We start from the raw sequence: 26,438 nt of genomic DNA on the forward strand, positions 1-26,438 counted from the left end.
TATTGGTATTTTTATTGGGATTGTGTTAAATTTATAAATTAACTTAGAAAAAACTGATTTGTTTATAATGTTGAATCTTTCCATCCAAGAACAGGGGCTGTCTTTCCATTTGAGAAAGTCTAATTTTGTGTGTTTAGGAGTGCTTTAAAGTTTTTCTCATATCTGTTGTACACATTTCTGGTAAATTGATTCCTAAGTATTTAATCTTCTTTGTTATTGCTGTAAATGAGGTTTTCTTTAACATTAAGTCTTCTAAGTGGCTATCACTTGTGTAAATGGAGGGGATTGATTTTTGTGTGTTTATGTCCTGTTACCTTACTGAATCCTTTTATTGCTTGAGTTAGTTTTATCATTGATTCTTAAGGATTTTCCTGTTATACTATTATATCATCATCAGATAGATATAGGTTTACTTCTTTACCAATTCTTATGCCTCCAATTGATTTATCTTGTCTAATTGCATTGATTAATTCCTCTAGCATGATGCTAAATAGTAGGAGAGATGGTGAGCATTCTTGCTTTCTTCCTGATTTTAGTGGAAATGCCTCTAGTGTTTCCCCATTAAGTAAGGTGCTGGCTTTTGAACTTAGTATATGTATTTTGCCATGTTAGTGAAGTATCACTCAATTCCTATTTCCCTGAGTCTTAGTTAAAGCTTTTCCAGCATCCATGGAGATAATCATAGGTGTTTGCCCCCTTAGATCTATTAATACGATATATGATACTAATAGATTTCCTAACATTGAACCAACCTTCCATTCCTGGAATAAATCCCATTTAGTCATGGTATATTAATTTCTTAGTGTGGTGTTGTATTCTGTTTGCCAATGTTTAATTTACTGTTTTTGAATCAATAATCATGAGTGATGTCGGTCTGTACTTTTCTTTCTTGTTTTATGGACTGTCTTTACTGGCTTCATGAAAGAAATAGGAAGGTTTTACTTCATTTTCAATGCTCTGAAGCAATTTATAGAGCATTGGGAGTATGTGGACTTACATTGGTTTAGCAGAATTCCTCTGGGGAACCATCTGGGCCTGGTGCTATTTAGTAGCTTAATAACATCTCCTGTTTCTTCTCTGGAAATCAGTCTGTTTAAGCTTACTAACTCTAATGGAGTCAATTTTGGCAATCTCTATTCTTCTAGGAAATTATCCATTTCATCTAGGTTTCAAATTTATTTACGCAGAGATCTCCAAAGTAGTCTCTTACAATTTTTTAATTTCTTTGGTGCAATGACATTTCCCCTGTCATTGCTTATTTTGCTTATTTGTGCTTTCTCTTTTTCTTCATCATAGTTTTTCAAACAACCAGGATTGTATTTATTAATTAAAGTCTACTGTTTTTCTGTGATCTACCTCATTAATTTCTTACTTTTATCTTGTTATTTCCTTCCTTGTGCTTTCTTTTGCTTTATATAGTCATTTTCTGTTTTTTTGAAAATTAATTGATTTTCATATATTTGCTGATAAAAATGATTAGTGCTGTACATTTTCCTGATTAGTGCTTTAATGTATTCTATAGAGTATGTTATGTAGTGTTTTTGTTGTCGTTATTTTTAACAAATTCTGTAATTTAAGTTTGTATTTTTCCTTCCACCTAAAAATTATTGTAAATGGAGGGGATTGATTTTCGTATGTTTATGTCTTGTTACCTTACTGAATCCTTTTATTGCTTGAGTTAGTTTTATCATTGATTCTTAAGGATTTTCCTGTTATACTATTATATCATCATCAGATAGATATAGGTTTACTTCTTTACCAATTCTTATGCCTCCAATTGATTTATCTTGTCTAATTGCATTGATTAATTCCTCTAGCATGATGCTAAATAGTAGGAGAGATGGTGAGCATTCTTGCTTTCTTCCTGATTTTAGTGGAAATGCCTCTAGTGTTTCCCCATTAAGTAAGGTGCTGGCTTTTGAACTTAGTATATGTATTTTGCCATGTTAGTGAAGTATCACTCAATTCCTATTTCCCTGAGTCTTAGTTAAAGCTTTTCCAGCATCCATGGAGATAATCATAGGTGTTTGCCCCCTTAGATCTATTAATACGATATATGATACTAATAGATTTCCTAACATTGAACCAACCTTCCATTCCTGGAATAAATCCCATTTAGTCATGGTATATTAATTTCTTAGTGTGGTGTTGTATTCTGTTTGCCAATGTTTAATTTACTGTTTTTGAATCAATAATCATGAGTGATGTCGGTCTGTACTTTTCTTTCTTGTTTTATGGACTGTCTTTACTGGCTTCATGAAAGAAATAGGAAGGTTTTACTTCATTTTCAATGCTCTGAAGCAATTTATAGAGCATTGGGAGTATGTGGACTTACATTGGTTTAGCAGAATTCCTCTGGGGAACCATCTGGGCCTGGTGCTATTTAGTAGCTTAATAACATCTCCTGTTTCTTCTCTGGAAATCAGTCTGTTTAAGCTTACTAACTCTAATGGAGTCAATTTTGGCAATCTCTATTCTTCTAGGAAATTATCCATTTCATCTAGGTTTCAAATTTATTTACGCAGAGATCTCCAAAGTAGTCTCTTACAATTTTTTAATTTCTTTGGTGCAATGGCATTTCCCCTGTCATTGCTTATTTTGCTTATTTGTGCTTTCTCTTTTTCTTCATCATAGTTTTTCAAACAACCAGGATTGTATTTATTAATTAAAGTCTACTGTTTTTCTGTGATCTACCTCATTAATTTCTTACTTTTATCTTGTTATTTCCTTCCTTGTGCTTTCTTTTGCTTTATATAGTCATTTTCTGTTTTTTTGAAAATTAATTGATTTTCATATATTTGCTGATAAAAATGATTAGTGCTGTACATTTTCCTGATTAGTGCTTTAATGTATTCTATAGAGTATGTTATATAATGTTTTTGTTGTCGTTATTTTTAACAAATTCTATACTTTAAGTTTGTATTTTTTCTTCTACCTAAAAATTATTTAATAGAAGGTTTTAAAATTTTCAGGTGGGAAGAACATTCTGTTTTTTGTTTTTGTTAGTAATCCCTAGTTTTATTGCATTGTGATCAGAAAGTGCTGTTCGTAATATTTCTAATTTACGGAACTTATTGATATTTTTGTGATCTAGTTTATAATCAATTTTTGTGAATTTTTGTTCAATGGGTGCTTTAGAAGAAGGTGTATTCCCTGTTATTGGGGCTTAGAGTTCTATTGACAATGTTGTTTAGGTCTTCTATCTCCTTACTTACTTGTGTCTACTTGATTTGTCTTGTATTGAGAGTGATCTATTAAAATCTGTTACTAGTGTGTTTCTATCTTTACCTACTTATATCTCCAGCAGTTTTTGCTTCAAAAGGTAGTTGTTGTCTTATTTGTTGCATAAATATTCATAGGTGTTATATTTTATGTGTGTACTTTGGCTTTTAGCATTAAAAGTGCCCTTCTTGGTCAAATGTAATGCTCTTTGGCTTAAATTTTACTTTGTCTGCTATTAGGATTGCTATCATTGCTTTCTTAGTGTTTCTATTTGCCTTTGTCCATCCCTTTATTTAGTGTTTCTGAATCACTTTGTTTTAGGTGTGTCTCATATATACAGCATATAGTTGGGTCTTGCTCTGTGAGCCAAACTGAAAGTTTTTTCTTTTAATAGGCACGATAAGTTCACTCACATTTTCACCTTTTATTGATATGGCTGAACTCAAATATATTTTATAATTATGTGTATTTTGTTATATGTTATTTTTCTTTCTTCATAAGATATGCTTTTTTGCTCTTTAACTTTATAAAACCTTTTCTGATGTTTAGGAAGATTTGTATTTTTTTCTAGTAGTAATCCTTGTACTTACACCATTTTAATGTCCTTTGTTCCCTGTTTATTATTTGAGCTTTTACTATCTACTTTATCAGTTCTTACTGGCATCCTTTAACACTCACCTATTGCCTAGGTAATAATCAATGAGCTTATTCTATTTTCTTCTTTACCTCTCCCTTCTCTCATTTTTTAGTTGCATCATTTCTCTGTTGTCACAACACCTAACATCTGTTCATTACTTTTCCATCCTCATCCCCACCATAGTTTTAGTTTTTGATCTATATTTGCATGTACACTACCCATTCTTTTGCTGACATTTTTCAAGTTATCCTTTGGTTGGATGAAGCTTGTCCTGTGGTAGATTTCCCACAAAGGACTGGTGGGTGCAAAATTCTCTAAGTTCCTGTATGTTGAAAACTATTTTTCTATAGCCTTGATACTTGAAGAACAGCTTGGTGGGATATAATATCCTTTCTCCATGCATTCTTTCATTGATCTTTTGCAATCACTCTATGTGGATGTGCTGATTTATTTCCTATTCATTTTTGTGGCATTGGTTTGTTTCACAAAATCCCTAGTTTAGGGGCTGGCCCAGTGGCGCACTGGATAAGTGCGCCACTTGGGGAGCGCAGCGGCGCTCCTGCCCGAGGGTTCAGATCCCACATACAGACCGATATTTTAGTGCACTTGTTTGTTTTTACACTAGGGCAGGAGTTGTGTGTCCTCCAGTTTTTGGTTTTCTTTTGTCATGAGGGGGTCCTAGAATTTCCACTTCTGCTTCTTTCCTATTTCACCCCAGTTGACAAATGGCATATCTCCCTTCCTTTTGGCTTTTTGTCTCCCACAGAAATTTTGCATATGGAAGACCGCAAAGTATACATACTTTTAAGCCCTTTTCCTGTAATTTGTGTCTATCTGGACAATTTTTTTAGTACTTTTAAACTTAGGGTAGACTAAATTTTTCTGGTGGTTGTTTTAGATAAACCTTAGGATCCATTGCTAGTTCCCCTCTTTCTTGCAGTTTTTCTGAATCTGCCTGCCTCCGCCTTGTAACAAGGGGAAACATGCTGAGACATGGTGTTTTTACTCTTTTTACTTAACAGATAATTTGATGTTTGGGCATCTCTGTCATCAAGTTATGCTGGTAGTGTGGTTTTTGTGTGTGTGTAGCTTTATTTTTCTCTTCCTATTGTTCTGTATCATTTTTAGAATAAATATTGGGATAGGGGACTAGGGTATCACCATTTTCTTCAGCTACCTAGAAGTCTCAGTATGCATTTTGATTCACAAAAAGCAAATCTACTCAACTGCCTCAAACACGCAGCTTTCCAGCCATAGCCACTGTAAATCTAAGAGTTTCTGAGCACATGAAAGTTTTGCTTCTTACCAACCAAAGCTGCATGGGCCACATCTAATGGTTGGCACCAAGAGTAAAAAAACACACAGTTGGGGCCGGCCCGGTGGCGCACTGGATAGTGTGCCGCTTGGGAAGCACGGCGGCGCTCCCGCCCGAGGGTTCGGATCCCACATACAGACCGGTTCCCGCTCACTGGCTGAGCGAGGCGCGGGAGCAACACCGAGGTTTGCGATCCCGTTGCCGGTCCCCGGTCCGGTACGGGGGCAACACTGAGGGTTGCGATCCGTTGCCGGACACGGAAAAAGACAAAAGACAAAACAAACAAACAAACAAACAAAAAACACACAGTTGGATTTGCAGGGAACAGGCTACCTATTCCAGCTCTGGCAAAATGTCCTTATTTTGATACCCATTTGCCATTCCCAGTTTGACCGCAGCCTAGACAAGGAAAGAAAATTCCCCAGGAATTCTACCTGAATTGCAAATGAATTTTAGTAACTGGGTTTTTGTTTAGTACAGAAACATACCTCAGTGGGGCAACTTTTCTTTCCTTACTTTCCCCTAAATAATCAGTCTCCTGCCACTTAACAAGTTCATGTGCAGATAAGAGTTCAGTCATGTGGACGGAAGTTGATCCCAGGCAATTTCTCTTTAATGAAACTTTTTGTATTTGGCTACCAGCCAGGCCCAAATAACTCTTTAGGTCCTTTACAAGTCTAAAGCTGTGTTTGTTTCCTGTGGCATATTAGTGAAAAGGTTGAGATGCTATGTGAAAATGTGGATTTGGAGAAGTTTGTTTCAATCTCTTCTCTGTAGCCCAGGTGCACAGTAGCCTCATGTCCCAAAGAAACAATCTAAAATCAATTTCCTAAAGGACAAATATCTGGTAGGGCTTATCTCTTTTAATAGGAGACAAATACATAGTCTCTGGCTACAGACTATCAGAATCCAGTAGCAGGACAGAAGAGAAGCCATCTTTTTAGGAGGTTTTTCCCTGAAATCACCTCCTTTGCCACCTTTGATGTGGGAGACTCCTAGATGGGCTTTAATTAGGGACACCCTTTGAATTTTCAGCTAACAGAGGGCTTTAAGCTTAATTGGCTGGTCCAGTTTTCTGTGGGTTCCCCTTGGAGAATTTTGGTGTAAATTAAATGTCAAGAAATCAAACATCCCTACTCCTCACTTCTAGAAGCTATGAGGTTACTTTGGAGTCATCACCAGAGGTTACAAGATAGATGACACTATGTCTCTTGAAAATGCAAAATATCCCATGGCACCCTTAGAGTTCACTGCAGCACCCTAGGGCACCTCAGCATAAAAATTTGGGAACCATAAATATACAGCCTCTTTTCCTACGTGTGTGTGTATATATGCACACACATATACACTCATAGATATTTTTTTTTTTGTCTTCTTTACTGACCGGTAACGGGATCACAACCCTCAGTGTCGTGCCCATACCGGGGACTGGCAACGGGATTGCAACCCTCGGTGTTGCGCCCGCACCGCGCTCAGCCAGTGAGCAGGAACCAGTCTCCACATGGGATCCGAACCCTCGGCGTGAGTGCCGCCGTGCTTCCAAGTGGCGCACTCTCCAGTGCGCCACTGGGCCGGCCCATGAGTCTTCTTTTATTAATATTTGTTGAGCAAATGAAACACTCTCATTGCTATCCTTTTCTCATAGTCTTACTTTGGTATTTAGACATTATCAAAAATTATGCAGTTTATGACAAAGGGTTATATTTTTATGTTGTTTCTGTAAGCACTCAAAATCCTTCTCTCTCACCTGCCCTCCAAGAAAACCAACTTAATGAGCCACAAAACATGTTGTAATGAATGGGAAAAATATTTTTTTTAGCATTTTTATGCAGAAATTGCCTCATTAAAAGCAAATGCTTCAGCAAGCAGATTTGAGCTTAATAAGAACTTCTGTTGGGTAGGTGCCTTCATGACAAATCACTAGCATGTGTAACTGCTGTAGCTGAGAACTAAAAAGCCAAGAGAGGCTCTTACCTCCCTCTCTTATCCTTGGACTGCACTGCAGCAATGTAGTGAGTGCCACATGGCACTCAGTGTGCACTTGATGGGCACCGAAGGACATGATGCCTACTGTCCAGCTGCACATGGGAAAAATGTCCATATATTGTCTGATATCACTCAAGGTCCCATCTGGATATGTTATATCCCATGGATTGGTTTAGATGAAGTCTGTTTTCAGCTTGGTGTTTGGCATCATGTGACATGAATGTAGTTTTGCATCTATTTTGCATAGTGTAAAAGCCATGAGGGTGCAGGGTTTGGAGTCATACATACAAATCTAATTTTAACAGAAACTTCAACTTGTATCCCTGCTGTTGTAACTTCTTTAGACATGGGCCTCAAACTGGTATCACAAGAGGGCAGGAGGGCTGACAGTGGGGAAGGCAGTGTGGGCTGATTTGGTCACAAAAGCTATAGTCCCTTAATACAATGGTGCCCTACTCAGAGGCACAAGGTGCTCAAATGTCCCCACTGAGGTTCCAGAAGGCACCCCTGGACTGATGTGTTTGCAGTGGTTGCCCACTGTGTTTGCAGGTGTTCTGAGCCCAGCTCAGGTTCATCATCTGTGATCCACACTTGGGGGCTCAGGCTGAATTACAGCCATGTCCACCCCGGCAAGGATGAGATCACTAGCAGTGATGACATCACCGTGGTAATAAGTTACCCTGGAGAAGTAGCCTCCTTTATGGAATAGGAAGACATGAAATGATGGCATGATTCGTCTTCAAATGGCAATTTTTCACATCGCTTCAATTCTTTGCCAGCTCACTCCACTAAGTCAGCCGTGCTATTGCTTGACTGGTAATAATAATAGCGGCAGCTGTGGTGAGCATCTGAGTCTTACTGTGTCAGTCAGCTGCTCTGCTAAGCTCCTTACATGTCTTATCTCATTTAATCCTCAAGCCCTATAAAGTAGATGTGTTAATGTCCCCTTATCACAGATGAGGGATCTGAGGGCAAAGAAGGTGAGTACCCTACCCTAAATCCTGCAGCTCGGAAGTCAGAACTGGGATTGGAAGTAAATCTTCTTTCTGATTTTAGAGTCCTTAACTATTACTGCTTTACTGCATTGTGCAACCAGTTCACTAAAAATACATCAGAGTCCCTACTCTAGTCAATAAAAAGAGGCCTTCCTTTTAGGAATGAAAGGGGAAAACTTAATTCATTTGTTTCCAAATGCCCCGGATTTGGTCTCTCCGCTAGCCCAGCCTCTTTTAATGTGACGGGAAATTGACCCTCAAAACAAACTCATGGTTCCCAATGGGCAAGCACGGGGTTGCCAGTGGTCACCAAGCTTACTGTTAGGAAGTGGCCGTCCTTCACCTCGCGCCACCTCTGGCTGTGAGCTGGCAGGTAGGCGGGCAGTGGAGGAGCAGCTATGGGAAGGGGGCCAGTGGCTCTCTGCTCTCGGCGATTGCTCCGGCTCCGGTGTTCTGATGGGGGCAGAAAAAGTAGTGATATTGAAATATACTTGGCATTTTCCATTTCGCTTTCGCTTTCCCACTTGGGAGTATTAGCAAAAGGCTTTAAATAAAAGGAAAGCAAAGTGAGCTTTCGTTAATCTAGCTAATTTCTGTACCAAATCAGATGTTCAGAATGGTTCCTAACTACACTTCCACTTACTATTGCCATGACGATGGAAACATACATTTCAGTGGGGCCATCTCATAATCTATATACAAGATGGCCTACTTCTGAGTTCCGTGTGCCCCGTTTCAAAACAGCATGAGCAAAAAAAAAAAAAAAAAAAAAGAAAAGAAAAAAGAAAAAAAGAAAGAAGGAAAGAAAAGAAAAGGAAGAATGGTAAGAACAACGGGGGAAGATTTGCTGCCACCACTGCTGGAGTGGAAAGTAGGCACAGACATGCCACACACCAGAGCTGCTGGGTCACCCATGGGGTGCTGGTGCCAGCTCACAGTGGCTCACTGTGATTGCTACATCTTCAGGAATTTGTGTGACCAAGATTTTCAACTGTTCGTACCTGGAAATAGGCCATGGTAGGAGTATTTACATCACAAAAATTGGCAAGTGCTACACATCGGGGCTTTATCTATTTATCTTATTTTTTTTCTGGAAAGCTGGGTGACGGACATGCCATTATAGCCATCTAAGCCCTGTCACCCACAGCACTCAGAGGGCTCTGAAATCCTGGGCTCCAAGAGAAAGTAAAGCAACCCCATGACAACATTACTCTGATTTAGGAATAACGCTGCCACTTGGAAAAGCCAAGAAATATCTACATGCAGGATGAAGTAGTCCTGACTTCATAACAAGAATCACCGAGCCACCAAGAACACAATTTAGCTTTTTCCATGTCTCCCTGAGCCGCAAAGCTCATCCTTCCTAATACACTGGCCACACCAAAGGCTGCCCTGCCTGCCAAAATCCAGCTCACACTCATGCCCAGGGCCTGAAATTTCCAGAGACTTCCTCATGATTTAGGTACAAATTCATGCAGCCAATTTTTTAATCTGCCCTTTCATTATTTAAAATTACTTATTTTTCTACTTCTGCTTCCAAAATGTTTTTTTCTTTTACATTTATTTTTCTTCATCTCACTGTGATAATTGTACATATTTGTGGAATACAATGTGATATTTGGGTACATTCATACAATGTGCAGGGTATTTAGCATATCCATCACGTCAAGCATTTGTCCACCTCTTTGTGTTGGGAGCATTCAGCATCCTCTCATCTAGCTACTGGAAGTCAAACAGTAATTTGTTGTTGGCTATAGTCTCCCTATATTACTATAGAACCCTAGATCCCATTCTTCCTCTCTCTCTCTGCAATTTTGTATCCATGGACCACCCTCTCTCCATTCCCCATCCGCTTCCCCCCACCAGTCTCTAGTAACTCTTATTCTATTCTCTATTTCTGAGGTCAACTTTTTTAGCTTCCACATGTGAGTGAGAACATGCAATGTTTCTCTTTCTGTGCCTGGCTTCTCAGCACATGCACAATAATCATCATAATGCCCAATATTTATTGAACAATTACCACATGCCAGAGATGCTTGGCAGAAGCTCTTATGTGCACCATTTCAACAAAAGCTCTTATGTGCACTATTTCAACAACCCCATGAAGCAGCCACTCATGCAGTCCCTCTTTTGAAGATGCTGGATCAGGCTCAGGGAGGGTAAGTCACTGCCAAGTTGGCTCCAGTGTCCTTGCTCTTGACCACTACTTGATCTACAGGCGATGTAAGGTCCTGACACATCTCACTCATCTGCTTGGGTTTGATAATGCTTGATAATAATTATATTTTATTGCATTCCAATTCTTTGAACATTGATAACATAGAATATAGAATATTTAGCAACTCATAAGACACTACTTACTTTCCTTACTGGTGCTAGAAGACAGTTCACTACACTGACCCTTTCAGGTGACGTCAGATGCCCCTTCTCCAAAGCCCTGAAATACCCATTCCTATCTCTGTATTGATAAAACACTGATCTCTCTCTCTGTTGGCCTGTTCCACTAGAAGTTGACCCCTGGAGGACAGAGACTGTACTTTATTCAGCTTTTAACCCCAGTGCCCACAGTGCCTGCGACATAGTTGGTTTTCAATAAATATTTGTTGAGTGACTGAAAGAGCAAGTTGATGCTTTTCTTAAAAGCTAGTCCCTTAAAATGGGAATGCCTTCCACAGCATGCTGTTTCGAGTGGGCCATGCTGTTAGCACCCTCACTGCTAGGTTCTTGCCCAGCCCCGTTGCTTGCTCTTGACTGGCCCCTGATGCTGGCCCCATTCTCCTCTGCTTTACCCCATGTGCTGTCCCCTAAACTAGGAACTGAGCACTCGGAGCTTTCTGAATTCTGTCCAGGTCTGATCTGGCTGTCTAGGGGCCTTGCTGCTGAACTGCCGCCAGACTTAGTGTCTGTGTCAGGAAAATGTGACAGTATTCCTCATCTTCCTTTACTCGGGATTCTTTCCATAAATGGTGGCTGCCATTCGCGACCAGAGAAAAGTCCTCAAAACCACACAGGTAGTCTTTGCTAAAGTGACTCCCAAGTCAAGGTTTACCAGTAAGGCTTTTGGAGATAAATATCTTCCTTGTTAAAGTGCCCCTCTCTTTTTTCTCTGCAAGCAAACAGCGGACTTTTCCAAGTGGGTGGCACAGGAGAAGCTTTGACATTCTTCAATTCATGGAGAAGAGTAGAATGCAGGCATTACTGGTTAGGAAGAGGTGGAAGGAGGGGAGGAGATGGAAGGGAGATATCAGCTCAATTTCCCACCCCATTGCTCCCTTCCCACACTATCTAAAATATATCTCTTTCTTTGCCCTGAGCTGGGAGGAGGCAGGCTACATTAATGGCTCCCTAATAATATTCTTATCTGATGAAGAGGTAGAGAGAACATTGGTCTACTAGAGCCTGGAACTGCAGTAGAATCGTGGCCCTTAATGCCTTAGACCAGTGAGACTTCAGCCCCAGCCTGAAACTTGAAAGGAAAGGAAATGCAAAATATAATTATCTTTTCATGGTCACTTATTAATCTCTCTCTTCCTATTTTATGAACATTAATGATGTCATCACTTAAAGCCATCACTGGCTCTGAGCATTAAAGATTGCTAAGAAAAGGTAAAGAGCACACCAAAAACAATATTTCCATGCAGGTAGCCCACCAGAGCCACTGCAACTGCCATGGCTGTTGCAAGAGTGGCTAGTCTATATAGGAGCAGTCACAGCCACCATGCAGATTGCACGCCAGACTGTCAACTGCAATGACACAAGGAGAGGCACCAGCGGAGACCAAAAAAATAAAAAATAAAAACAAACAAAAAAGAAGAGTTCCTCTCTCTCCACAAAGCACACTCCAGAGGAATAGAAGCAGCATCTGATTTACGATAATAGGGGAGGACTTGATCACACCTGTCTCAGCACTGGACAGATCATGTAGGCAACAAACCAACAGAGGAACAGTTAATCTATCAGATGCAGAGAATAAATCCATGGTTACTAGAGGGGGAGGGTAAGGGGGAGGGGAGAAATTGGATAAGTGGCATTAAGAATAAGTATGATTTGTAACAATGAATATGCTAATAAACAATAATTTTTAAAAGAAGGAATCAGATTCAAGATAACGTGAAATCCATTTAGATGTTCCTTCCTCCGGGGAGCCTTCCCTGAAGCTCAATAGCATGATTCGATACCTTTCTTCTCCACCCGCATATCACCGTAGTGAAGTTACCTGGTTACTTGTCTGTCTCCCTCACAGGACCAGGAATTCCATGTGGGCAGGAACCATACTTTATTGCCTTTTGAATCCTAAGTTCTAGCACAGTGCCTTGCCTTCAGTAAAGCTTGTCAAGAGGTTTTCTATTAAGTAGATCTTGAAAGCAACCAATTTCTCGCCTTCACTCTCTCAGTCCCCCAGTTCCCTCCTTAGAGCCTCATCTCCAAAAGGAGCACTGAGCTGCTGCCACCACAGCCTCACTTGCCTGTGCTTCATTGTCCACACCGTCCTGGTGGAAGCCAGGCAGTTCAAGCCATCCAAAGAGAGAACCTGCAGGGATGCTCACTGCTGAGCAAGGCAGCTATCTGCTAGGTCAGTATTAGTCACGGCCACCATATGGCAGAAGTGGATTATGCTCCTGAATACACTGCTAAGCTACTGTGTTTCTTGGACAAGGTTAAAAAAAAAGTGATTTTGTAATTTTAATTCTACACTTCATGTTTTTAATTCTATGATGCCCATAATTCTTGTTTATGGCTCTCTGCAGTGCTATTAGAACTACTACACCCAAGGTTTGCCATTGAGCCAACCACTAAACAAGCCAGTCTGTGGAGGTCAAGACGCAGCTCCAGAGTCTTCCTTCCAACCCCCAGGAGACCCCACATCCTTCTCTCACCCCCCAGGAGGAAGTTCAGAGAAAACTGATACTGGCACTTTCTGTTCTTCAGTTCTGCCATTAAACCCAAACCTGACAAAGCAGTGAAATGTGGTAGCTTACGAGCAGCTCATTATTATCTGGTTCAGTCTGTAAAAATCTAATCAGGGTGACTTATTAATAATAACAGAGGGATAAAAATAATTATGTCTAAAGAGCTAATGTTACTCAAGCCCTCTAATGATGGGATCTGAGAGAGTATTTGTTGAGAACAATCAGATTCCTCTGTGGTCCTCCTGTGCCCTCAATGCTCAACCGGTTTTCTGCAGAATTTGATTCAGTTCCACATTCATTGCAGACCTGCTCTACGTCAGGTTCATGCTAAGGGCTTTAAATAAAATAAATGAAGAAGACATCCTCCTTGCCTTTGAGCTGCTCATGGATTGCTGGCAGAAGACAGACCCGTAGTGGTTAGTTATGATATAAGGTGACAAGTGACACAATGGGAAGATACACAGGGTATTATGAGAAGAGTGCCTAATGCAGGCTGCAGAGGAATGGCAAGAGTGGCAAGGAAGATTTCCACCTTCCAAGAAGGTGACTTGCACTAAAATTCATTAAAGAACTTTGTAGCCAACCATAAAATAGAAGTAAATAATAAGTGTGCCAGAGATCACTTGTCACAGTATTTGCCACTAAGAACCAAGGGAAATTTTTAGAAACTATTGCTTTGGAGACATTAGCTGGTTAGCTCTTTCGTTAAAAGGAAAAAAGATGAAACTATTGCTTTGGAGACATTAGAAGAACCAAGGGAAATTTTTAGAAACTATTGCTTTGGAGACATTAGCTGGTTAGCTCTTTCGTTAAAAGGAAAAAAGATGAGGATAGGGAAAAAGCAGAAGTCGTACAAATGTGGAAGAAAATAAGATGAAAACAACATTTATCATCATTGTGCTTCTCCATCTTGATAGTGACATTATTTTATTTGCGTTATAATACTTTCACAAAATAGCATTCCTTAAAAGAGTATAGGAAATTTGGAGCAAAGACATTGAATGTGTAGACACCATCTGTCCCCATAGCAAGAACTAAAGGCCAAAAAAAGCTGGCACACCAACTTCTGATACCTAATGAGGTGGGCAGTAAAAGGACGATGCCAGTTTTTAATCCCCTTGTCCTAATTATAATGTGTTTAAGGCACTGAAAGGTAACCAGTGTAAGAAGAGGCTGTATTTCTACCTTGCCTGCTATGTGCCTGTCTCTGGCTTTCTCAGGACTGGGAGGGAAATGCAAAGGTAAACATTTGTTTTTGTGGAAAATAAATGTATGATGTGTGTATGATGAGGAGGAAAAGAGCTCAGGCTGAGGGTTCAGGGACCTGGGTGCGGGCCCTAGAACAGTATCCGACCTGCTGTGTGTGGCCCTAAGCAAGCTTCCTCACCTCTCTAGGTGCCCACGTGCCCCGTGTAGAATGGGGGCATTGGACCAGATCACTGGTTCTCACCAGAAGCAAAAGAGCCCTCCAGGGGGTCGTTCTGGTTGTTAGAATGATTGAGCTGGATCCAAGGATGACAGCCATCCTGTACTGCACAGGATGGTCAATAAAAAGGTGTCCTAGGTCCCACACAATATTTAGATTTCCCATCAGGATCTCTCATAGGGGAAAAGCCTACAACCTATTTCTGAGTCAAACTGAACTCCTTTTTAATTGTAATCCAAAGGTGTTTTTTTCCTCATATCTGACATACACTGAATGTACCAGTGTTTATGGCTGTGTCCTTCTGCCCCTTGGGGCTCCTTTGTTTCTCTGTACTTTCTGTTCAGAATGGTTCTGATTGTGTTTACTTAATCCAGACTTACTTTTGATAGGTGCAAACATTTGACTATTTTATGATGTCTTCTAGTGTAGCCATGCTTGGATATTTGCATATTAGAATACACATTATTATAAATATTTTTATTTTAATGGCTCTTTCGTATCATATTTAGACTATCATGCTATGTTTTTAATCGTGTGTCTAGGTGGTTTATACTACCCACGGATTCATTTCAGGGCAGAAAGGGGAGCATTTCGAAGTACTTGTTGTAACAAGGGAAGATGTTAAAATTGATGGGACAGAGAACCCATGGACAGGACAGCACGAGTTCTCTCCCGGAATCCCCCAGCCCGGGCTCAGTCACCTCTGCGCAGGGCTTGCAGGCTCTGCCGGGCGTGGCGGCGCAGCTCCTCCACGCAGGGCGGCCTCGTGGCGGGGAGGAAGATGTTGCGCTGCTGGTGCCACGGCGCGCGGTAGTACACGCTCAGCTTGCTCTCGACGTCCAGNATTTTTTTTTTTTTTTTTTTTTTTTTTTTTTTTGCTCATATCTAATATACACTGAATGTACCAGTGTTTATGGCTGCGTCCATGGTTGCTCCAGCTCCAGCCTTCTGGCCACAGGGCCTCAGAACTGTAGTTCTGCATGCCTTTCCTGCCATCCACCTGAACTTGGCCCATACCTTGACCTGCTCTCTGTCCTTTGTGGCCCTTGGCCCCAAGCTATCCTCATCCTGCCCTCCACCTGCTGACTCCACCTCCTGCCGTCTTACAAAGCATTTCTCGGTTGCCCTGGTCTCACCCAGGTATGAGTGTAAGCATCAGGGAAACCATTACAGGGTGATGGCTATTTATTAAGGGAGGGAAACTGCAAACAGCACAGTTCTTGCAACTCATCCAAGAGCACAAGGAAGGAAGGCCTCCTTCCCCCAAACGTAGCATTTAACCCACTACTGTCTTCTTCATATACACATGGAGCCTAGGATGGAACTCCCCGTGAGCTGTAGATTAAATTCTGATGGAAGTGGGTGTTAGGAACCAGGAGAATTCTGACCAGGAAATGGCTGCACAGAGAACTCATGAGCACCTGGGCAGCCTGTTGGCGTCAAGAGTGGTGAGAAGTGGCTCAGCCTGCTTTAGTTTCCAGGCCACCATCTAGACCCAGATTCCTGTCCTGGGCCCAGCCTGCTCTTCCCAGACTCAGCTCCTCTTTCTGCTTCTTTGCCTCTTTTTCCCAGTGTGAGATTTGGCAGCGCTCTGCCCAACTATTTATCCCTGTGCCCCAAACAGGCTTTTGGTTCCTCTCTGATCCTTCTCTTTTTGAACTCTGACCTACCCTTTCAACTTTGCCTGAGAATAAGATACTGTACAGATAAAGTAAAAAGGAAAATGGAAAAGAAGGGAGGATGCTTTCATAAAAAGGGAATAGAAGAGAGGAAACTGGGAAAAATGCAATCTTTTGATAATTAATTTCTGCCCCTCCCCCACAAGTATTGCATTTATGGTGGTTATTTTTTGCTTGTTTTTTAATGCAGTCTTAAGTAGTGGTTTTTTAAAATTGTGAATTATGATTTTATTTTTTGTTGTTGTTTTTTATTTTTTATTAGCATATTCGTTGTCATAAATCATACTTATTTTTTATGCCCCTTACACAGTTTCTCTCCTTCCCCCTCCCTCTCTTAAGTGCTGTTTTTCTTGGAATAATGGATCATAATCACAAGAATCACCAATAGAAACAAAGACACATTTCTAAAGATGTGAAGAAACATCAGATGGACAGAGTCAAGGGGAAGGCGCCATGTCTCTGAAAGAGTGATATTCAATAGGAATTTCTGTGATGATGAGGTTCTCTGTAGCTGTGCTGTGCAATATGGTAGCCACTAGCCACATTGGCTATAAGCACTTGAAATGTGCCTAGTGAGTGAAGAACTGAAGTTTTAACTTTATTTAACTTTAATTAATTGAACTTTAAATAGCCATGCGTGGCTATTATATTGGACAACTTAGCTCTAGAATAACCATAAATAGTCTATTAAATTCTCTCTCACCTTCAGCCACACAGCAGATTTCTGTTTTTGACTTAGGTTTATTCTTCCTTGGTGTTCAATCTCCAAGAATAATTCAAACACAAGAGTTAGAAATTGCAGGATTATCTCCCTGGGAAGGAGAGAGTATTTTCAGAGGAGGATTCTACAAAGCCAAGAAATAAAGGCAGCTATTTTTCCTTCTCAAACAATTGAAACTTAAATAGCCATGTGTGGCTGTTGTAATATCAATTCTATAATCTCAGCTCTCTCCCTGGAAACCAGTCAGGAGTCACTGAGTCCTGGGGACAAGAAAGCCCAGGAGGAATCGCTAAGGGAGAAGCCACTCTCTTCAGACCTGAGAGGAGGAGTCGGAGGCCTTTGGGGTAGAAAGGGAGGGCTGGCCCTGGATCAGAGCTTTCCTGCTCTCATAGGTAGAGCAGGGGGAGTTCTGAAGACAGAAGCTTTACTTAGCCACACCTGGAGGAATGCTCTGGTTCAGTGACCGGGATTGACTAAAAAAATCAGCTCCTCCCTGGATGTAGAGGTCAACTCCCATCCAACAGGGCAGAGGTCATTAGCAAACCCAACAGAGGTGGCTTTAAATTCATATGCTGGAGACAGCTGGGAGAGAGGACAACGGGACACTTACCTGTGGAAAGAAGGGACAAGAAGTTCCATGGGCAGTCCCAGAAGTACAGGGGCTTCTGAGCACCTCCACCCCCAACCCACTCCCTGCTCCAGGCTCATCTCTTCAGGAAGGCAGGAGCCAGGATGCGGGGCTGGGCCCAGGTGCCTCAGAGGTAGACCAGAAGATTCTTATAGCCCCTCATTCCCTCAGTACCACTGAGCAGAAGCTGAAAGGGTTAACTTTTGACATCCCTGAGAAACCAGGTCAAGTGGCTATGGCTCCTCAATCTGTGTATGGGGAGGAGCTGAGCTCCTGCTGTTAGTCTTAGTGTTGGTCTAAAGAAAAGATGCATCAGAAGTGCTTGTGACAAACGCAGATTCCAGGGCTCCAACCTAGACTCCCTGAACCGGAATTTCCTATCGAGAGGCCTAGAAATCTGTATATTTGAAAAGTGCCCCAAGGTTATTTTTTATCTTCAGGCAACTTTGAGAAACACAAAATGTTTTGTGGTAATGTCCTGGGATCTCATGAGAGTAAAAGGAGTTGGGCAGAATGAAGGAAGGGGAGAGACTGCTGCAAATGGAAATACTCATCCACCCATGGAACAGTTTCTGAGCAGCATGACAGCCGGGCACCGTGCTAGGCACTGGGATACAGCACAGAACGAAACATAAAGGAACCCCTGCCCTCATGGAGCATGTGCTCTCCGGTTCTGTGTGAAAATTGTTTAGATGTGATTGTGCCTGGAAGCAACAGGTTGGGAGAAATGGCCTCTGGCAGACTCTTCCTGTCATTATACAATTCCCCAGGCACAGCCTCTAGAGGCCCTAAACCACAAATGACTGTAGTCCCGCCTCTTCCACCTCCACCTTTCTGTAGTAGGTAATCCCCAAATTTCAGAATAAATTAACATATCATAAAATAAGTGTGAAGAGGTTTGGAAAAACATTCCTCATTATTAAATATTAAATATCAAGTTACTTTAAAAAGTATTAGTTTTAGTGTCCCTCCTTTGCTGCTGCCCTAAACACATTCCAACTGTGCAGCGCTGAGTTTCTGGGCTGCTGAACTCTGCCTGCTGCTCAGGACTGTGGATCTGCAGATGTGAAGACTAATGCATGAATTCCAGCACAAGCAGCCAAGCCACGGGTCCCAGGAAAAACCAGCCTTCAGGGCCGGGGAGCCTCACCTTTCCCCATCCAAAGTTTCTCTCTGCTGAGAAGTTATAACTGATTTGTCAGCAGGTGAGCATTTCACTCATCAGTTGCTACAGTGGTGTCTATCTCTTAGACAGGCGAGTGAAGTAAAACTCTTAAATGCCTTTGCTCTCAGCTATGTACTTTGGTCACAGAGCATTAACTAGTATTATGTGTCTACTGGAGGCAGACAGACAGACAGTAATGGAGCTCTTCCAGGGAAAACTATCCCATTTTCCTTCTTTAAAATGTCTGCTTCTTTTCCTAAGTAATAATAGTTCAGCCAAAGTTGAATCCATTCATTCATAAACTCGCTGCCCACTGCCATTGCAAGGCTGCCCACAACTTCGAGTTCACCCTAGCCCCTTTTACTTCCCTTTTAAAATATTTCACTATGGCTGAGCCATGTAAGATAGCAGACTTAGTACCCCAGTAATGATTGTTCTCATAAAAATGGAACAAAGAGAAGCAAGAAGGTTTTTCCTCTGTTTATTTGGATATATCCAGGGGCTCCTCTGTGGTAGGCAGAATTCTAGGATGGTCCCAAGATTCCTGCCTTCTCAAGAACATACCCTGCATAATGCCCTCCTCTTGAGTATGGGTGGAACCTGTGACTTAGGTCACATTACATGCCAAAAGGGATGGTAAGGTCCCTACTCAGTAGACCTTAAGTTAATCAAAAGGGAAAGTATTAACCTGGGTGGGTCTAGCCTAATCAGGTGAGTCCTTAAAAGAGATAAGAAGGAGCAGAGATGCTCTACTGTTGGCCTGGAAAAAGCAAACTGCCATGTTGTGAAGATGGCCATGTGGTGGGGAATGGCGGGCAGCCTCTAGAAGCTCAGGGACTCGGTCCTACAACCTCAAGGAACTGAATTCTGTCAACAACCCCTGTGCTTGAAAGAGGACCTCAAGCTTCAGATGAGAACACAGCCCCAGCTGACACCTCGATTCCAGTCCAGTGGGGTCCTGAGCAGACGACCCAGTTAACCCATGGCCAGACTCCTGACCCAAGGAAGTTGCAAGATAATAAATGGGTGTTGTTTTGTAGAAAAAAAATATAATTTTAACATGCTTAATTTGCTTCTGTATTTAATGCTTGCTAAAGATGGGAAAACATAACTAACACCATTTTAAGTAAGGCAGGCCCAGACACATTAAATTCCAGGAAGGGAGTAAAACACCACCTGGTTACAGGAACTGACTGACCAGTTCCTTATCTAAAAGCCACCTGGAAGATAAACGATTGGGAAATACACTATTCCTTATCGGTGTACCAGCTTGCTAAAGCCCACCAATAAATCCAAAGGTCACCTCTGATAACCTGTAAACAGTAAACAACTCATCCTATTGTGAAAGTCTGTCTAAAAACCTGTATAAAATTGTGTTAAAGGCTTGTGGTCGCTTTTGTCTTGAGTGCTGAGTGACCCCAGCATGCTGGAAATAAACTCCTCTTGCTTGATTGCATTGGTCTCTGTCTCATGGTCTTTGTGAGGAAAGCCATCCCGACGTGTGGTGTTTGGGCATGGTGCACAGATCTTACAGTTTAAGCTGCTAAGCTTGCAGTAATTTTCTAGGTGATAATAGAAATAATAATAATAGAAAATGAATACATCCTCCCACTATGTTGTCTACTTACCTAGAGTCAGTCGCTTGCCTTGTCTTATCATCTCTCACCCCCTGTTACTGCTGCCCAAGGAAGAAACAGATAATGGCAAGGGTTACAATGGGAAATAGGGCTATATGTCTCACTTGCATCCTCCACAACAGGATGCAAAGGTTATTTAGATGTATCATTTCTCCCATCTGAGACTGTAAGCACTTGTTAGATGTATCATTTCTCCCATCTGAGACTGTAAGCACTTGCAGAGAGCTCCAACCATATGCCAAGCTCTAAGCCAGGTGCATTACATTCATAATATCATGGTACCCTCACACAACTCAAAGAGGAAAGTATTGCCCCATTATACAAATAAGGAAATGCAAGTTTAGACGAAGTAAGCAAATTTACAAAGGCATATGCTTGTCAAGTAGGAGACCTGGGATTAGAAGTCATCTTTGTTTGGGTTCCAGGCTGCTGCTCTTTCCCAGACCAATGTTGACATAAGTTTGCCTAAGGTAAGCATGATTGGGGGTGTGGGAGGGGGGTAGAGTGAGCTGTCTGCCACATAAAAAGTATTACGTGCTCTTCAAAATCAAAATACAGGATTCAGAACTGCTACTCTCTGTACCATCCATAGCATTAGGTGTAACCAAGAACTGAGTGAATCTTGCAGAAACTGCCTAACAGGAGGCTGGGAAGATTTGATACATTCCAGAAAGACACATGAGTACACAAACAGATACCAGAAAACCAAACTGCTGAAAGAAAATGCCATCACAGGAAATGTCCACAGGGCAGTGGAAGCCTTTATAGACTGAACTTGGCTCATACCCCTGTCAAACCCTGGAGATAATGGAATTGTCTATATCTTGATTCATAGTGACGTATTGGAAGCATGGATATGGTCATTGGGTTCCTTTGAAATGAGCTGACTTAGCCGTGGAGGAAAACTAGAGGTCACCCCTCTTTTGGAAAGACCATGGCCATTCCTAAGAGCAGGGGGAAGACTACCCCCATCACACAGCTTTTTGGTCAGGAACACATCCCTCCACAAACCATCCATTCTGATGCCCTGTGACAGAAAGCAGTGGGGAGTGTGTTAGCACATTAATACATTAACAAGCATCTGAAATAATCAGTGTCATAGATATATAGCCAGTTTGCTCCCCAGGTCCCTGCTACCTGAAGCCAGTCTTCAGCAGGCAATAATCAAAAATAATCCTCAGCTTAGTAATCAAAATGGAAATCTACTCAGGGTGTCTATTGCTGCTGCCCGAGTGCTCAGATCTGTCGGGAGGATGGGGAAGGGGTTTTCCAAGTGAAACTGTTCACTCCTGCCTGCCTTCCTTCCTTGGCAACCAGCCCCTTGCCCAATCTGCTTGGCAGCTTGGAGGAGGGATCAGTGTAGGGTACAGGGACTGCAAGGACCACCAAGGCTCTTGCCACCTGCTTAAAGCCAGAATCAGTTTCCCAGAGTCTGTTCCTGCTGGGCTTCCTATTCTGACCACACTGATTCCGATTTGTACCCCGCCAATGACAAAACATCTAAAGTAGACCCCTCATTATGAGAATGATCTAGACTTGCTAACAAATTCCAGTGCCTTGAAACATTTCAATACCTACAGAATAGGAGAACATGTCTGTGTATTTACTTAGACACTAAGAGAGTCTAGAATGACTTTCCCTATAGAAACATGTATCCCAATTTCTAAAAGTAAGCATTGCTTCACACCAGGAGGATTGTTTAAGTCTTAGTGTTACTGTCACTGTTTTAATGTTTAACATCCTGCAGAAGCACCACTAGAAGCCTGGGTTATAGTCAGAGTTCTGCCACCATGTGACCTTGTGTAAGTCATTGAACCTTCCTAGGACTCAAGAAGTTTCCCATCGTTACAAATGGGGGGTTTGGACTTTTTGATCTCTGAGTCTTGTCCTGCTCCGTTAGATGCCTCCACTTTATACCAGTCACCAAAATCTACCCAGAAAGACTCTGTATGCAAGTGGTGGCAGGGTGGGCTGGTGGAATGGGCTCTGAGATAGAAAGATGGGGTTGGAGCACAGGAGCGGTGTGAACCAGAGCAAGTCACCAAATTCCGTGGGCCTCTATGAAAAAGGAACCATGGAGCCTTCATAGAGTGGTTCTGAGGCTCCAGTGAAATGACAAAGTCCTTGGCATGTCACTGCTTAATACATATTAGTGCCCTTAGCTGGACCGGGGGGAAAAGAAGACCAAGAGGCCAGGGTCAGGGTCCATGTTCACAGGAGGAAAGTCTGGAGCTCTCCATGTTTCTTTTTCCTTTACTCCTCTTATCTTCTTGTCAAGTGAAGCATGAACAAAGGTGAGGCCGCTAAAGATCACTCTATGGGACCCTTACATTCTGGAAATTGGAAAGAAGGCTGCCTACAACTGGGAAGCCTGTGACCTCTTGGACAGGTCTGTTGTCCCCAATCTCTGCCATCTGTTGACTTGGGCAGCATTTAGTGTAATGACTTGGTGATCCTAACTCTCTGAGTCACTGTCAGAGTTGCAGTATATACAGTGTCCTCAGAGGCAGTTTGTAATCAGCGTGTTTATCTTAGGTCATCCCACTGCATGTTCTACACCACACACTTCCTCCAGAACATCAGTAGGAGTCATCCATCACAGCTCAGCTATTGTTTTCAAAAAACTCCTCTAGGCATTTAGCAGAGTCATTGGATTCTACCACTGGAAGGGACCTCGGAAATTATGGAGTTCTGTGCTTTTTTCAAACTGCAGGGCAAGATGCGTTAGGGGACAGCGAGATCCACTAATTCAGCAGGTCAAACACAGCATTTTTTAAAAACAATGAAATAGAATAGAGAAGACTGGAAAAATCCAAGTGTACTGCATATAGTATTGTTTTGTGAAGCTATTGCTTTTGTCATGTGTGTGCATGTGTGTGCATGCTGGGTTGTGATGTAAAACTGTGTTTCCTCATCTGGCTAGCAGTCAATGCACTGTGAAAACCACACTTTAGGCCATTCCTATCATGTGCTGATAAGGAAACAAAGTTAAGAGATTTGACCCAAGATCACAGAGTTGAGTTTTGGTGGGGGCAAAAGCCAAAGTCCAGGTCTCCTGAGCCTGGGTCCATGTCCTTCCCTCAGTGGCCTCTTCCTCCTGTGTCCACAATCAGCCTGGCTTCTGTAGTCTTCAGGTCTCTCAGTCACTACTTGCTACCTATTGCATTTAACAGGCTGTCCTTTGAAAGAAACGCTTCTCACCTGTTCTCTATAAAACCAGGCATTTTTATTTGAGGATTTCAGAAGCACATCAGTCCAGGAAGCAAACCTGGAGCTGAACCAGCCACAGAAGGCAAAGTTTGCCCCATGTGCCATTACAGAACCTGGGCACCCTGAAGGGCTCAGTCGCTGAAGCTGCTCTGGTAAACAGAAACAACTCCCAGCCACTCTGAGGCATGGAGTATGCATGTCATCATGGAAAGAAGACATTGACAGAAAACCCTTGTCACAGCAGTGGAAAACTGCACATTCCCCTTTCTCCCTTCTGGTTAGAGATTCAAAGCTGGGAAATACTCAGGTGTTCACTCTTCCTGTATTCTGTCTGTCCCTTCCACATTCTGAGTTTTCTACACCAAACAACCCAGGAGAGGATTGTTCAGAGAAAAAGAGGGACTTAATTTGCTCTCCTTGGTTGGCTGGTGTACCTAAAATGCCTCCATGACTCACCATTTAGCCACCCTCCAAGGCTCATTTCCAGCAAAACCCTTCTGTCCCCCACCCTCAGGCTTCCCTCTGAGCTGCTGGGGTGCTCACTGTTCCCAGCGAGAAGTCTCTTGCACTCGTCTCAGACTACCCTAGATGCTAACTACCTTGCCATACACATGTACCTTAGCTTTGCAACCACATCCACACACCTCTTACAAGAGGAGTCATGCCTCATACTTCTTTATATCCCTGGTGATGCCAGGCACTGTCCCATGTGACTGCTTACAGAAAAGGTATTTGTTTGCTTTTGTTGCTTGGTGATGACACCCCATAGAGTTTGGCAGGGAAATGAAAATGGCACAAATAGCTTAAGTGGGGTTCTTCACCAACTATGGGTTTTGTTTATCCACAGAATTGCCATAGAAGAAGTTTAGATTAGATATAAAGAAGGAATCCTCCACCACATTAGTCTACAGAGCGGATAGACTGTATGGTCAAAAAGAGAGGGGAGTGTGGCAAAAGAAAGAAGACAGAAAAGTTGAAAGGGTGGGAAAAGTGAGTGGAGGAGGACACAATCTTAGAGGGATACAGGCCTACAGATATTTTAGAAGACCCTCTGATTTATAGACCACACTGACTTAGGTGCAGTACTAACTTAGTTTTTCAGCAGGACAATTTGTTAGATAAATTTGACATGTCTAGCCCCCCAAGGGGCCTGGACATTCGTTCACACCCACCCACTTGAGCAGCTATTTTTGAAAAGCTCTGAGCTAGGAACCAAGAGACACACAGATGTCTAAGACAGGTCCTTGTCATCCAAGAGCTTACAGTGTAGTATTCATTCATTCACTCATTCTTTCATTCTTCCTTTCTTTCAAGCATTTATTAAATGTGTCTTGTGTATTAAGTGAAAGGGCTACAAAGATTAAAATTCTTTCTCTCTCTCTCTCTCTCTCTCTCTCTCTCTCTCTCTTTCTCTCATACACACACACATACATACAGAGTCACTTAACAGAATATAAATTTTTTGAAGCTTTCTCTCAAAATCAGTTGTGTTTCTACATATCAGTAATTAACCTTGCAAAGGGAAATTAAGAAAGCAGTTCCAGTTACAATACCATCTAAAGGCAGTAAATACTTGGGAATAAATCGATCCAAGGAGGTGAAAGAATGCTACACTGAAAAGTTCAAAACATTGTCCAAAGAAATTAAAGAAGACCTACATAAATGGGAAAGCAATCCGTGTATGGATAGGAAGACTTAATGTTGTGAAGATGGCGATGCTACACAAAGCAATCTACTCATTCCATGCAAACCCTGTCAAAATGCCAACAGCCTTTTCTGTGGCATTACATTTCTGACGTTACATTTGGCAACGATTTCACAGATAGGACACCAAAAGCATAGGCAACAAAAGAAAACAAGAGTTAAACTGGAGTTAATCAACATGAAGAACTTTTGTGCATTAAAGGACACTATGGAGAAAAGAAAAAGACAATCTACGGAATGGCAGAAAATATTTGCAAACCATATGGCTGAAATAGGATTAATATCAAGATCATAAAGGACCTCGAAAATTGAAGAACACGAACTGAATAACCCAATTCAAAAATAGGCAAAGAACTTTATACACATTTCTCCAAAGAAGATCTACGAATGGGCAATCAGTATGTGAAAGGATGCTCAACATCATTAGTCATTATGGAAATGCAAGCCAAAACCACAATAAGATACTACTTTACATCTACTGCGATGGTTATCACTTTGAATAATATATAATACAACAAGTGCTGATGAGCATGTAGAAAACATGGAACCCTTGTGAACTGCTGGTAGGAATGGAAAATGGTGAAATAAGTGTGGAAAACAGCATGGTTCTTCCTCAAAAAATTAAACAGAATTATCATATGATCCAGCGACTCCACTTCTAGCATTTACGTCCAAAAGCATTGGAAACAGGAACTCCAGCAGATATTTGTCCAATGTTCACAACGGCCAAAAGATGGAAACACTTCAAATTTCTAATAGCAGTTGAACTGATCAAACAAGTGTGGTATATACATACAACGGAATATTATTCAGGCTTTAAAGAGAAACGAAATTTTGATAAGTGCCACAGAATGGATAGACCCTGAACACATTATGCCGAGTGAAATAAACCAGACACAAAAGGAAAACTATTGCACGAATCCACATATATCAGGTACCTGGAATAGGCATAATCATAGAGACAAAAACGTTACCAGGGGCTGGGGTGGGGTGGGGGGCAGTTATTGTTTAATGAGTACAGAGGTTAGGTTGGAGATGATGGAAGGGTTTGGGTATAGCCAGCAGTGATAGTTATTCAACATTGTGAATGTGTTTAATGCCTGTGAATAGTACACTTACAAATGGTAAAAAGTATAAATATCATGTTATGAAAATTTTATATAATAAAAAATATGACCTAACTACCGTTACAGGAATCTCCTA

At 41.7% G+C, this 26,438-nt stretch overlaps 1 protein-coding gene across 1 annotated transcript in view; it reads right to left on the minus strand.

Moving 5' to 3' along the window:
* Positions 1–26,438, minus strand: part of LOC103605862 (nance-Horan syndrome protein-like) — a 68,511-nt gene that overhangs the window by 35,669 nt on the left and 6,404 nt on the right. The window contains 3 exon segments of the mRNA XM_008590469.1: positions 8,475–8,608; positions 15,193–15,334; positions 18,853–18,940. Coding sequence (XP_008588691.1) covers positions 8,475–8,608; positions 15,193–15,334; positions 18,853–18,940 — 364 coding nt within the window.

The sequence above is a fragment of the Galeopterus variegatus genome, unplaced genomic scaffold (genome assembly GCF_000696425.1).
Source record: "Galeopterus variegatus unplaced genomic scaffold, G_variegatus-3.0.2 Scaffold6126, whole genome shotgun sequence".
NCBI classification, from domain to species: Eukaryota; Metazoa; Chordata; class Mammalia; order Dermoptera; family Cynocephalidae; genus Galeopterus; species Galeopterus variegatus.